Source organism: Cuculus canorus, chromosome 2 (assembly GCF_017976375.1).
Source record: "Cuculus canorus isolate bCucCan1 chromosome 2, bCucCan1.pri, whole genome shotgun sequence".
In the NCBI taxonomy this organism is placed as follows: domain Eukaryota; kingdom Metazoa; phylum Chordata; class Aves; order Cuculiformes; family Cuculidae; genus Cuculus; species Cuculus canorus.
The window spans coordinates 20742351-20757626 of record NC_071402.1 but is presented as its reverse complement, the minus strand read 5'-3'; the positions used below and the strand labels follow the sequence as shown (position 1 = coordinate 20757626).

The 15276-nt window shown below is 38.1% G+C and overlaps 1 protein-coding gene across 7 annotated transcripts in view; it reads left to right on the top strand.

Moving 5' to 3' along the window:
* The window catches only part of OXR1 (oxidation resistance 1), a 273264-nt gene that overhangs the window by 165633 nt on the left and 92355 nt on the right, over positions 1-15276 (top strand). The window contains exon 1 of one of the 7 annotated variants that reach the window (XM_054057095.1): positions 12424-12484. The exons of the other annotated variants lie outside the window; for them this stretch is intronic. Coding sequence (XP_053913070.1) covers positions 12439-12484 — 46 coding nt within the window. The 5' untranslated portion in view covers positions 12424-12438. Of the gene's footprint in view, positions 1-12423; positions 12485-15276 lie in introns of those variants that run through there. 7 annotated transcript variants of the gene reach the window in all.

Genomic DNA, 15276 nt, shown 5'->3' with positions numbered 1-15276 from the left:
TTCAAGTGACTTTGGTTCTGATCAAAAAAAGTTTGGAATATTTAAGAGGTCAATAAGATTTCATTATCATGTATCATTCTTCCAAATTTCTATATGACTACATGTTTCCAACCTCTGCCCCTTCTGGTACTGTGTAAGCTGTTAAATCCTTGTTAGGAATGGGTGTGTTTTGGTGTCATCTGCTTCCTTCCAGAAAGCAAAGTCAGTGCTGAATCAAGCTGAAGACCTGCTTAAAGCAAAAATTAGCTCAGATCAACTCCACAGGAATCTGAGCGTAATTCAATACAAACTGTGTCAGTGTGCAACAAGCGGATGACTCTGTAATTGGTATTTGCGCACCTGTGTTTCAGCAACGCACAGGTCAAAAAGAGAACACTCATGTTGTGCCCTGCTCCTCCCCTTGAAGCATTCTCCTCTCCCAGGTGGTCAAGTCCTCTAGGCTTCTTCATCTCCATGCCTTTTACCCATCCCTTAAAATATGCATCCGGATGCCACAGGCTGGTCGCTGGTCCCTACCCCGTGCCTGGGGTCACACAGTGCTTCAGCATTAGCTCTTCCTGCTTCGCCTGCAGCCTTCCATAGCACGCTGCCAGCGCACCCACGATTACAGAGAAACTGCTCTACCGAAAATACTTGTACTGTAAATAAGAAGTTTACGATGTTATGCTGTACTTAGAAGAATAATTGTTTTGTTCCTCTTTGAAGGAAGAAAGAAGCAGGACAACACTTTTTTTTTTTTTTTTTGTGGTAGTTTAATACTGCAGGATGGAAAGATTAAAAAACTTAAAAAGAGCATTTGATTTATTTCAGCTTAAAAAGAGAAGTGTGTGGAAAATTCCGAAGATTTGAATGTAATTTATCACTCAGTCATAAGTGGGCAGGAAAGCTGCATGTTTCTCTTCAGTAAAATTGCAAGAAAGTGGCTGTCTTAAAATCAAGGACTTTTTAGCTGAAGGAAGACAATGTTATACATCTCATTAGCAAGTTGAACTACCATTTATGGCTATTTTTATGTATTACGATCAATTATAGTATTTTACAAAAAATGCCTGACCATACTTTATCCTTAAAAAATCAGGAAATCATTCAGTGTGCGGTTGCAAAAGCAGTTTGCAGCCTGCCCTGCCAGAGAGTCAGCAAGTCCACTGAAGACAATTTTAATGGTCTGTGAATAAGATGAAGCAACATTATGATTGATTTATTATTGTGGGATTTTTTGGTTGTGAAAGAGAACAAGGCAGCGTCAGTTCAGCACTGCTAATGCCTTTCTCTGTTTTATTTTTATTTTTCATCTGGCTCAGCTTTTGTTGCATTTCCAAGATACCAAATGAATTCTTTACCAATAAGTCTGTGCATATATACAAGAAAATCTATTTTTACCGTACTTCTTATGGAAATGAACACTAATTTTGCTGTTAAGTGAACTAAGTTATAAATTCAAAATTTCATATGATCTAAAAAATGGCTACAAAATTTCTAATCCTTCAAAAGGAAAGAATTCAGTAATTTAAATGACTCATCTTAGAAAAATGCTTTTTATTTTCCATTGAAATGTACAGTCAGTTAAACATCTAACTAACTTCAACAGAGATAACGCAAAGTCAAGACAGTTATTTTTAGTTGCAGATCTGTGTATGTGCGTTCATAGTCTTATGTAAAAATGTTCTGGTGAATTTATTTAGGTTGTATGATTAAATAAAAGATGCAATTTTTTCCTTAATGTGAGCATGAAGCACTATTTTCTGATTAGCAGTTCTCAGAAGTTTATTAAAACTGTGGAGAGGGAATTGCTGCTGATTAATGAATTTGCAGTTGATTCACTGACATATCGAGTGGAGGAAGGTGTGGGCAGGATGCATACCCACTGCCTTTGGGTGAGAGCAGCCACAGTTACTGCATGATGCTTGTAGAAATTACTCAGCTGCGAGGGGACGGAGTGAAAGCTACATTGAGTGGCATTCTTTTTGTCTGCATAATTTACCATCTTTTCTCATTCATGGAGTTGTGACAGTGCATTTCATGACACTGCATTAGCTTTCGCAGGATTTAGCTTCAGCCTATGGCCTATATGCTTGGAGTTCAGTGCAGACCGATGTGCTTGGATATTAAAACTCCACTGACTACGGAAGATTTTCTGAAATGTCAATTCCACTGGTGTATATTGAGTGCTTTGCAAATTATTTTTTGTATATAAAGCAAAGGTTGGGTACCTGTATTTGGGGATAGTAGGCTCCTTTGCTCAATCCATGCAACCAGGAAATACGTGTTTGCAGTAGACTACTTTCTTGTCAAATGTGTTGCTGTTACTTCCAATCTGGACTAGAAATGAAAACCAGATAACAAGGATTAAGTTCAGAATATCAAAAAGTTAGTAAGTAGCATATATACTAGCAAAAGAACTCCATTTAAACCTGCTAAATTGATTAGTTCTGTTACAATAGTAAATCAATACTTTCAAGCTCCAAAGAATGTGATGCTTGCTGGGACACAGAGCAGAGTTACAAAGCAAAACTATCCCTTCTTTTTTGGTACTTCTTTTTATGGATTTTGCTGTTTATGACCTGCCTTTTTAGATAATGCTTTGTCTGAGATGAACATTGTCTAATGTTAATGTGTCACAATTTAGTATGAACTTTGGAAACACACTAGACAACACCAAAGGCCTATAAATTTCACATTCTACCAACCGCTCTGTTGTTCAGCCCATGTATTCTGAGGACCATATTAGTGATCTTGCCTTGAATCCACTTGGTGAGTCTCGTAGTAAAGGAAATCTTTTCTTGTCTTGAAGCCTTCCCATTTTGTATGTGATTCATCACCAGTATCAAGATCAGTGGACCTCCTGTCCTTTATAGAAGTCCCACTTTTCCCTCAAGGAAACTATATGTTTCTGGCAGCAACTTTTAGCTGTGAGCAGTGCGAGAACCATCCAAAGAAAACCATACTCTGCATTTTTCCATCAGCCTCCAAATGAAGATTGAAGGGAGTAGAAGACAAGCAATGAGAAAGAGGTCAGGAGGTACCTGAAAGGGGATTGTAGTGACGCAGGTGTTGGTCACTTCTGCCAAGTAACAAATGATAGGATCATTGAATCACTCTTACAGAGCTGATGTGGGTGAAGAGGTAGACATAAAAGAGGTCAGAATGGGAAAGCTGGGGTAACTTGGAGCCAAACAACATAACAGCTTATGAAGCTCGACAAAATGTTGAGAGCAAATATTCATAAATTAAGTAATAAATAATGTTATTGAGGTAGGTTTGTGCTGTTTGTTTGTTTTCCTGAAGAAAACTCAAAGAACAGAAAGGATCAGAGCAGTAGCTACTGTGTTTTAGCTCTTCTTAGCTTGTGGCTGGCATTTTAAGGGTATTTCCAGCAGGCGTACTTCAGAATAGCTGTTTGATTACTGTAGACTGGGGGTCTTGATGAACCACCCTTAGAATAGGAGTGATTTAGCTGACTGTAGATGTGGTTTAGAACTTAACCCATTTTTGTGAAGTGCCTAACACACACACACAATTTCTATAAAAGTAATTGTGATAACCATAGCTTACTTTAGGACTACTGCACTCAAGTGTTTCAGAAATATGTCTGGCATTTCAGAGTTTTAGGTAGAGATTTTATCTCCTATATAAAGCTATTTAAGCTGTAAGAATGGGAAAAAAAAAAAAAAAAGAAAAAGTTATTTCCAGAATACTAGATATTACAAAAGATTAGCAAAAGAGTTTAGTGCTTAAAATATTTTATTAGTATAATTAGAAACAATCTGCTATAGGGAAAAAAAAAGAAATTAAAATATGAATCATTCTGCATGAGTGTATAATAACCTCACCGTAAATTAGTATTGCATTCAGTTATAAATGATACCTGAAATGTCAAAGAAGATCTTGGGGCAATAGAAGACATTACTGAATGATTGTTTGAGTTTTTCTAATTATAAACAGCAATGCATGAAACATTTCTCTTCTAAATCTTTTGCCTCCTTTTCCAGGAGATAATGTTTATTTTCTTCCCTAAATGTCTTTGATGTATCATATATGTTTCATTATTTTGTTCCATTCCAGTATGTGCAAATTTTCTTTAAAAAACAATGTGATGTCTGTATAAACTCTATTTATTGGACATTTCATATCTAGGATAGTCTGTGACAGATGAGCTTAGAATCGTAGAATCAGAATAGCTTGGGTTAGAGAGTACCTTTCAAGGTCGTCTAGTCCAACCCCCTTCATCTAGGGGCATTTTGATCTCTTTGGCATCTGGAACCAGGTCCAAGTGTGAACTTGGTACCATCTGTTTGAAAGAACTCTTCACAACAGCAACATTTTCCAATGTGAAATCCAACTGTATGGAAGTATTAACTTGAAACACTTTTCCTTATTAAATCAGCAAGAGCAAGAAAAATAACCTAATTATAAAAGATCAGGAAAGTCCAGTGTTCTGACATAAAGTTTCAACTAGAATTTTCTAGTTCCTCTCTATGTCAAGGTAGTAAATTTTCACAGTAGAATCATTCAATTTACCTTCAAAGGATTAAAATATGTCTTAGGATTTACTGGGATAGGGTTGTGTTTTTTTAAAAAAACACTTTTGCAATCTACTGAATCACTAAGAACGAGGATATCAGATTTATAAATATGAACTAAGGATTACATTGCTACTGGGAACATCACAAATAGCTGCAAGCATACAATCTCTCCAGAAAATGCAGTTTTATTGCAATGTGCAATCAGAAAAGTTGTGTTTGTGGTTTTTATTCTTCACCTCTAGACAGATTTATTCCTGCAATTCTCTATTCTTATCATTTGCATTTTATATTCTGAGGATGTTTGGATTTAATCAGAATGTTAACTGTGCCACACTGCCACAGAAGGAAGACTGGGGTTGAATTTTAATACGGGAGACTTGGCTAGTTAGTGAAATTGATGTGTTTGCTGGAACTTACACTTGAGATTCCCTTGAAAGCAAGCCCAGATTTAAAACTTCCGAGACAAGTTGTAATACATTCAGCCAGAAGGCCCAACCTACCATCTGTGAAGCTGAAATGTAATTTTGCTGCGATTTGCAATACACAGACCAAGGTCATGTGGAAAATCTGCATATTGGCAAAAGTCTGATGAGAGGAACCTGAGGATGAGGATGATGGGAAACTGGTGTTCACCTTAGTGATGAGGGATTCTCATACAGTTCTTCCATTGCCTGCAGCTTTTGGCTTGCATTTTCACATGCCTCCAAGGTCTGGCCACCTTGTGAGATTAAAATGTGCTTTGCTTCAACTGACTGCATCTTGATGGGCATTCCTTCTAGCACAAATATCATAAATGTTGTGCCCACAAACAATTTGCAGTCAAAACTTCCAGCTTCCATCCAGAATACTTGGAAGATATCATTTGAACCAGAGTTACACTAGCATCACAGTCGGGCTGCTCTTATTGCTTGAGTATATGTTCTGTTGCACTCTTTCATGCATTATAGGAGAAGGATTCAACTACCTTTAAATAATCTCTAATGAAAACAAGAATTTAATTAAAATGAATGCAGTCTTTTCCTTCAATGCTAACTTGAATTCAGGGTGGAAAAGTTATCAAAAATGTTGATTGTTGTTTCATTTAAGATCATATTTGGCCAAGAGGAACCACAGCTCCTATTTTTAAATGTATTTTCCTCTATTGCTATGTAATGTTTGCTTAACTGATTACTATTTAAAGGAAAAAAAGTATTTTGTCACAGAGAAAGCAACTGCATTTCCACTTCTGGAAAAACGGGATTTGATTCACTTTACCCTTTGTTTGTTATGTGGCGCACTAACTAGACCTAGTAGGAGCTTCCCACCAAATTAAATATTACTGGAGCTATGGGACACAAATCATAGAATGATTTGGGTTGGAAGGGACCTTTAAAGATCATCCAGTCCAATCCCCCTGCCATGGGCAGAGACGTCTTTCACAAGACCAGGTTTCTCAAAGCCCCATCTAACCTGGCCTTGAACACTTACAGTGATGGGTCATCCACAACTTCTCTGGGCAACTTGTACCTGTTATCTCACCACCCTCATCATAAAAAACTTTCATCCTTATGTCCAGTCTAAACCTACCCTCTTTCAGTTTAAAATCATTGCCCCTTGTCCTGTCACTACAGACATTGGTAAAAAGTTTCTCTCAATCTTTTCTTATAAGTCTCTTCTTTATATACAGAAGTTCTCCACAAAACCTTCATCTCTCCAGGCTAAACAACCCCAGCTGCCTCAGCCTTTATTCACAGAAGACACGTTCCAGCCCTCTGATCATTTTCATGGCCATCACCTGGATCTGCTGTAACAGATCTGTCTTTCTCATACTGGAGGTCCCACAGCTGGACACAGTACTCCAGGTGGGGTCTCACAAGAGCAGAGTAGAGGGAGATAATTACCTCCCTTGACCTGCTGGCTGTGCTTCTTTTGATGCAGCCCAGGATATGGTTGGCTTTCTGGGCTGCAAACACACATTGCCAGATCATGTCCAATTCTTCATCTGCCAGTATCTTCAAGTCCTTTTCCACAGTGCACCTCTCAGTCCCTCAGTCTGTTGATACGAGGATTGCCCTGATTCAGGTGCAGGACCTTGCACTTGGCCTTGTTGAACTCATAAGGTTTACATTGGCCCACTCCTTAAGCCTATCAGGGTCCCTCTGGATGGCATCCCTTCCCTCCAGCGCATTTACCACACCACACAGCTTGGTGTCATTGGCAAACTTGCTGGGGGTGCATTCAATCCCACTGTCCAAGAATCATAAGTATTTGAATTCAGAGAGTTTTGCTCTGAAAGTAGTGATTGATCTCCTTATGTCACTGTTTCATATCCTGTACCATGGCCAGATAGGAGAAATAAATCCTCTTTCAATCCATCCCCAAAATTTGTTATTATAGTTGCCTATTTGACTTTTTTTTTTTGTGGGGAAAAAAAACCCAAAACAAACCATGTGGAAGTTAGGAGGGCTTTACAGTTTTTCTCAACCATGTATATATTGACTTTAAAATATGACTGGAACTTCCGTCGTTGCAGTTGGAAGGCACAAAGGACTCTTCCTTCAGGAGGTTTCAGAGATTTCTATTTTATTTTTTTTTTTCTAAAAGCCATGGTATGGCTATCTCCATGCGGTGGCTTAGGGTCCTAGGGACTTCTAATTACCTCAGTTTTCATGCCACTAACTAAAACAAGTTTTTAGCTGGACTTCTGTGATCCCCACCCTTTACAGTTGGATGGGGATGTCAGCTGTGTGCCAGCTGGGACTTGATGTGTCAGAAAACTTCTCAAAACTCATCTCAGCATCGCTGCCGGCCACTGTTTTCTTTAGGGCTTGCATATTGGGGACTCCTTTCTTTGCCAATCCACTTCTTAGGGGTTAAAAGAAATCTCTTCTCAAGGCTAAAATACATGTTCGGCTTTTTTAAAGGGAACAACTTTCCATCCACTAAAGAAATAAACATTTTGTTTATTAAAAAAAATCCTCTGGAAGATCAGTTACAAAGGGAGAGCTGCACATGCTTGGAAACAAAATTCTGGACAGTTCTTCCTGAGGGGCTCCTCATTATGAGTTCAGAGTAAGATCTAGTTGGTCTCCAGTGTGGCTGCAAGGAAAGACTCCCAGATGTGGAAATGACTACGGGAAAATATATAGAGTGCCCAAATTCCTTTGGACTTTTCCAGTTCTTCTTTCACAGAAATTATTATATATGTTTATGAAAACTGGAGAAATTTCTCTAAGTGTTTCTTTATTCAGGCAATAGTTTCCAACCCCATCCTTCCCTTCAAGGGGCCAGAGGAGGCCTGTACTGCCTGTAGGTTGAAGAGTTGCCCAGGAGAAGGCAGTCATTTTGAGTCTGATGACAAAATATAGAATAAACATTGAGGATGAGCCTTGGCTAGATAGAAGTGAGTCATAGAATCATAGAGTCATTAGGGTTGGAAAAGACCTCTAAGACCATCAAGTCCAAAGTCAATTGATAAGAACCTGAGCTATGGGGTAACTTGCAGCTTGCAGTTATGTTATGTACTAAATTAAGTACAAGCATTTGGTTATTTCTCTTCAGGTTGTGCCATTGTTGTTGGCTTGTGTGGCATCATTTTCTTACAACCCATATGGATGGAGGCTGACCTCCACAGAGGTCAGTTCATCACAGTGCCAGTGGAGGATTTCCCAAAGAGGAATGAGGAACACAGAAATGTGCATGTGTCCTCAGCAGAAAAATGATAGTCAGGTCCAAAAGCCAGATTAGGGGGCTTCCTTAGTATTTCTTGGGTTAGAGGGCAAGAAGAAGAGCTGAAAATAACAGCTCAGTTTCTGTGTCCTGCTGGGTCTCAACCTGCTATTAACAAGTGCTGCTGGAAAGAGGGAGGAGGGTGTCTCTCCACCACATTATGTTTTCTACATTGAACTTGGACTTGTGTCTTCCAGTACAGTTTGGCTGCTGCAAAGAAAGGTGGTAGAACTGCTGTCATCAAAGACCGTGCATAAGGCATTGTTTCTGCTTTGAAGTACTTTTAAAATCTAAATCTCATCTTCTAACTTAAGATGCTGTGAAATTGCTCTGTATTTTGTTTCATCATTGCTGAGATTTCATCTTCTTTTTATTTCCTTGTCTCTGTATCATTTTTTTCTTATCATTCTCTTGTTCTTATTCCAGTAGCCATTTACTGTATCACATCAGTGCTTGAAGAGCTGTTTATACAATGTAAGCAAAAATCTACTTCAAGATATATGTAGCTTTAAAAGTAAATCAGAAAACAGAAAAGAGGAAAAGATCAAGTATTTTCCTGGTACTCAGATGAGGCACAATACATGCCTGTAGTCACAGAGGATAAGTAAAAGGTTGGACTTAGAGCTTCAGTAAAATATGAAGAATCACACCTCCTAGGCTTCCTGCAGTAGGTGATGTTATTTGTGAGGAGATCCTGACCTGCTTGTTACTCCCTGCATGCTGCTTCCCAGAGGTCACCTTTTCTTGCTCAGGGTGTTCCATCAGAAACAGTAGCAGGGGAGAGACTGAAGTACCATCTGCAAATCTTTCATCTGCAGTAAGAAAAAACTTTTCAAGAGAGCAATGAAAATTGCATCGACGTGCATCCTCCCTTCTCTTTCTGTAATTGTGCCCATGTCTCCACTATAGCCTTCCAGGATTATATATGAAATATGCGTATCACAAAATTTGGTGTACAATGTGAGAACTCTAATGCTGGAAGTACAGACTGCTAGAGAAAGTGGTCTTGTAACTAGTTCTACTATTTTTTCCTTAAAACTTTCCATCTCTCATTTTTGTGATTTCAATGCTGTGGGGATTTTCAAATACTGAATTTCCTTACCTCAAAGACTTGCCACTCTGTCTTTCTTTTTGCTTGTTCACTGCTAGGTTTTCTCCCTTCCGTGTTTGTGAGCTGTGGGTTTGAATCCATCATGGAAGGGCTCTGGAGATAAAGTAGCTAACTGTCCTTTTTGTGTGATTCAAGGACGTTGTTAGGTGCCAGAGGAGAGGAACCAGTGAGTAAACAAAAAGGAAGAAACAAAATAGTTAGAGCTCATGCACTCCAGACTATGACAAAGATAAATGTGAACCTCAGGCCCATTGTGTGGCCTGAATACTTGCCAAAACAATCGATCTCATCTAATGGCCGTGTACTGGTTTCAGTGACCTGCAGAATCCCCATAGGGTTTGCATAGGAACCAATGGCAAGGCACAGTTGTGAACAGATATCTGTTGGAACAGTCTTCTAAACAAAGTTTGACAAAAAGCACTATATTTAGACTTGTACTTTTCCACTGTCAAAACGTTCTATCTGAAAACTCTGCAGAATGCCTTCAGGGAGACATACATTTCTGTATTCAGTGAGGAGGCAAGAAAAGGTGTGTCTAGCATGAACAAATCTTGGTCAAATGCTTTACTTTAAATCTACTGCATGCTAGGTTTACTCTGAAAACAATTAACAAGAGAATGTTCCCTTTCCACTTTTCTCTTGACTAGCCCTCTGCTGCCCATGGTACTAGCCAGTTCATTAGCATTTAGAAATAAGGTTTTTGTAGTGCAGGACTTGCAGTAGCAGCACAGGGATCTGCTATAAAATCTCATGGATTCTCACTCTGTGCTTTGCAAACGTACCATGCTATGCTCTTCAGACAACCTCCATCTTGACCCAAAAGCAAAGCTGAGTTAAGAGTGTAACCCAAGAAGCCAGAAGAAATTGATCCAGAGGATCTTTTTCATTTTTGACCATGGCCTTTCACTAGATTCATGTGTGTTGGAGTTAAACCATTATACCAGTGCCATCTCTGAAAAAGTACTTCTGCACTGGAGGATGTACTGGAATGTGCTTCAGAGGATTTTCAAGGATATATGATTTGTAACGCTAACACCAGATATTGTACCTTATTAGAGGTCAGCAGTGCAAGAGTTGTTCCTGTACATATAAGAAATTCATTCAGAGCTTGTGAATCATGACACTGTCCTTTATTTGATAAATCATAGCATGATAATCTGTCCTTTCTTCAGAAAATTGTGTCAAAAATGGTAAATAACTGCTTACTTCACTTGTATATTTTGTCCTGCAGAACAATTCCTATGGGTTGTAATGGAAGATATGACATGTTCATAGTTTTTTGAACGTTTTCTTGTGAGCAGAATGGTTTGCAGCTTCTTTGCCCCAGTATCCCGACTGAACAATCCACTACACAGTCTTCATAGTAAAAGGGATGAAGTGAGGCCAAGTGTTGAAGAAAAGCAATGCTATTTGATACTAAACTACTACACACTTCTGCGTGTCTCCCTAATGCAGCTTTAGGCACCTTATGCATATCTATATCATCAGCTGTGTAAAACTACTAGTTCAGACAATGGTTATGTGGAAAAAGAGACTGTTGTTATCAAGATGGATATCAAAGATAAGGGATGGGAAAAAATGAAGCATTTCGCATTGTAGCTCTGCAAAACAGCTGTACTTTGTTCATGCAGGGTAACCAATGTCACCTTAATAGAACTGAGTGAGTCAAGCAGTTGTTACTGTTTCCTAGTAAAGCTGTTTTAATAGATAGACATATTTTGAAAGGGAAAATTTGTTCTATTGGGATTGTTTGTACAGTTTCTTTTTAATATTTTGTTCACTGGTTATGTAAAGAATAAGATTCCCAAGTAGGCCATCCACAATTTGTTTATTGTCATACGTGAAAACTTTGCCACCTATATTTCTCAGCTGATTCCTTGCTGTGATAGTTTGATCAGTTATTAGAGAAATCAAACGTTCCCTTCCCAGCACTGCAGGAGCTCAGTCTCAGCTTGTGTAATGCTCTCATTTCACTGAGTGCACCACATTTCCGTTACAGAACCAGCCCACTGAACATCTGGAATCTTAATTTAGAGAAGTACAGTGGCATTAGTTAAAATATTTAATATGTTTTACATAAGTGAAGCCATGAAAGAGGAGAAAAAAGACTTTTGAGGAATGTAAAGTACTGAAGTGCAACCATCAATTGTATGCTGCTTTGCTATAAGTAGTGAAGTGGCTCAAAGGATTATCCAACTGCTAACTGGAAGGAGAATTTATTGCACTTACTGATAACTGTTTGCACTCCTACAAACATTATTGCTCTTTATAACAGTATAACTGTAAAGAACAGTGTCTCAGTAAGTTTTGCTGTGGTTGAGTGTCTATAAGAAAGAAAGAAAGAAAGAAAGAAAGAAAGAAAGAAAGAAAGAACGAACACAATCTGAAAATGGTTTTGATATGATCCCTATGGATCTATTTGCACTTTGACTAAGATTTGGAATTTGTTCTTGAACCATGAGTTCTGGAAGACAAAAGGCAAAGACCTTACAAGCAAAGCATTTTCAAACACTGGAGATCAGTCTGAAGGTCCTGATATTAAGAAATCAAACTCTCTGCATTTAGAGATATAGATGGCAACAAAATATATTTTATGGAGTGCCTTTTGACTACCCAGCATGGCTACACTTTCATTGCCTTAGAGTTTCTGCAAGATCTTGTTTGACGCTAAGCCTAAGAAACCGTTAGGAGAGCAGTCCATTTAGAGGAGAGTGACAAAGAATGTAGTGGCACTAACATTTGCTTGTATGTATGTTTTTGCTAAGGAAAGGGACAAAATAAATTTTGGGAGATGGAAAGACAATATTGCTTTGTAATAAAACAAACCATAGCTGCTCTGCTTTTTAATATTTATAAGAATTTTTACCCTCAAATGATGCAAAATGCCTTTGCAAAACGCAAGAGGCATGACAGACCACAAAATTGAGCAAGATTTTCCTATCTGCAACATGCCATGGCAATCTGCTCTCTCAGGTCTAATTACCTCTTTCAAAAGACTTATGTGATTGTGCAAGCTGTACACAATTTCTGTTCCTAATTCTTTTCCTTTAGGGTAATAATGCTGATACTTGAAGAACTATCCTGCTATCCAAACAAATGGGAAAGCATTTAAACAGTCAAAACACTGCTGGGGACATCAAACGTATGTAATAAATTGTGTTTTCCAGCACAGAGTATCGTCTACACTAACCACCCAGCAATGCTGGCTTGTTTACTGACACACCATTGTCCTGAGTCAGACCAGTTTACAAATGGACGGGCAGACCATTCTGGTCACGCTGTGTCAAGGGTAGCACTTAGTTATGGTGAATGCAGACCATTACATTACTTCTGAAATCCCTATTTAAGTCACAGCTAGAGGCTTACTCCCCACTGCTGTTTCATTCAGTAAAAATCTTTTCTATGCACCTGCCAAGCCACTCATCCAGGGCCCTGCAGCACCTGCAAGCTTGTTTTGCAGGCTTAGGTGCAGTCCATGTAGGAGGGGTGGAGAATGTTTATGGTAGCAGTGAGACCTTGTGTCATCCAGTCTGAATAACATTGTAAAGTGACTGTTATAGCTTATGCTCCCTGATGTCATCCCACCTATTAAAGGGAAAGTAAATGTTAAGTCTGTTGAAAAATAGTGAATTGCAATGTGCTGTCTAAAAGTTATAATTGACCTCAACATTTTTTCAGCGCATAAGTAAATGCTGCATCCATAAGAAATATATAAAGCACACTTTATAACATGAGACATTTGCTATCTTGTTTTCTACCTGCTGGCTTTAAAATGTAAAGGCAAAACATTAGTCTTCACAGAAATTAAGAAAAGGCCAATAGTATTCAGTGCAAAACTTACTATACATCTCATTTGAAAACATACTGGTTTTCTGTGACTTATAACAAAAAAATATATCTGATACTAAAAGAATAATAGCTTGAAATAAAATATTTAATGCCAGAAGTAGTGTTGAGTTTGATGTCCTTATGAAGAGAATGCTGAATGCAAATTACATATAAAAAGCCTGGAAACTTTATGGTACTGAGGCTAAAAGAATTTTTTAGAGAAGCATACCTTAATTTAAGAACTACTCAGTACATATAAGTTGAAAATGTGCATCATATGAGAAGAAGTGGAGCACTTCTATTAGATAAAAATCTAAACATATTTAGTAAGGATTCTGACAGTTGAATTTAATAAAAAGAGAAAATACAATTCCCTTAAAAAAATAGTAAGTCAAACAGTCAAATATATAGTATATAAAAATATATATAGTATATAAAAATGTATATAGTATATAAAAGAAAGCAGAATAATCATGTGGAATATTCTTAGTCCAGAAGACATGGGAAGAATGAAAGATGCAAAGAATTTAAAATATTGGTAGGTGAGTGATCCATATACATCTACACATATCACGCCTGCTATGTCTGTATTCACCTTTGAAGCAAAATTATTTCATCAGAGAAGAGTCTGTCATCAGGAAGCCAGGGTGACTTCAGTTTGCAGGAATCTGTTTAGATTATGAATTGTTTGGGCCATGGGTTTATTTTATATCTCTGTATTTTTAAGAGCTGAGTGCAATGCGAATGCCAAAAAGATCCAAATTCTCTGCCTCCCTTTACTTTTCCTAGAAGCAATGAAAACAGAAGTCAGAATAATGCTGGTATTTTTCAAAATGCTTTATTCATTCTGATAATTCGGTGTCTATTTCCTGTGGTCTCCGGTAAGATCTGCAAGGGCTAGTTCTGTGCTGTCAGAGCTATCAGAAAGATGCTCTAAAACAACTGCCAGCACTCTCCACGTTATCCCAAACTGTCCCATCAGGAACAAATGTGTCAAGACAGAAAATGGAGTAGCAGTAGGAGAGGTAAGGTAAAATGTAGCTTTCCACCAGTTGATATAGCTGATAGTTGAACCAAACTGATAGAAGGAAAGTAAACCACAGTTCCTGGGTAATTTCTCAACGTGCTGAGCAATCAGAGTGCCCGTGATCATAGCTGTTTGGCATAGTCCTTAAATTTCTCTCTGTTTGGGCACAGAATACATTTTTTTTTGAAAAAAAATATAGTCATGCTTGTAATCTCTGTGCTTGGGCAAGGAAAATGAAATAACAGTTCCTAGTTCTTTGTGCTATGCATCAACAGTAAGAATATCTTTTTCCTCTAACTGTGTTTTAAAATTATTTTATCTTGATTTTGTACATTTTGCAAGTAGGAATTTTATGGTATATTAGAGGACTGCGTCTGACACAGCTGTAAGACTTCGGCAAGAAAATCTTGAGTATTGTTGCTGTTGTCTTTTGGTAAAGTATCACATTCTGTTTGGTGAGTCATATATGAAAAGTTAGACCATTACTCTTGATGACAGACTGTTTCCAGGTCAATTTAAAAAAATGATGAAATATTCTTGCTGGGTTACAGGCTTTTCTCAGTAAGCTCTCTTCTGTAGGCCACTTAGTCTCTCAATTGTAACAGTCCTTCTGTTGATAATAACTTTGTATGACAGTAAAACCTTATTTTGGACTACAAAAAAATTAAAATAAGATCTCTCTTCCTAAACCCCCTGAATTCTTAAGATTCATTTTAATTTTTAAAATGAAAGAATCACCTGTCTTATGTCTGTCCATGGAAGAACAGTGCTGGGAAACTCCTGTGCCAACTATTTGTATTGCAGAGCATGAAGCGGCATCTGCGGAGTCAGGGCGTGGGCAGGCTCCTCTCCCTGGCTGCCAGCAAGCTTGGCAATGTAGCTGTGTCAGCACAGAGGGTTATTTGTTATGCTAACTCTAAAGCTGCTGTAGTATACATTCCTTGTCCTTTCAGAGTCAGTTTGCTTCTCAGGCCAGTCTAGAGCCACTATAATATACCCAAGATGTTTGGCAAAATCTAGTGGTTGTTCTTCAGTTCTTTTTATTTTGCCATATTTGCTTTCTTTTGTACAGCACAACT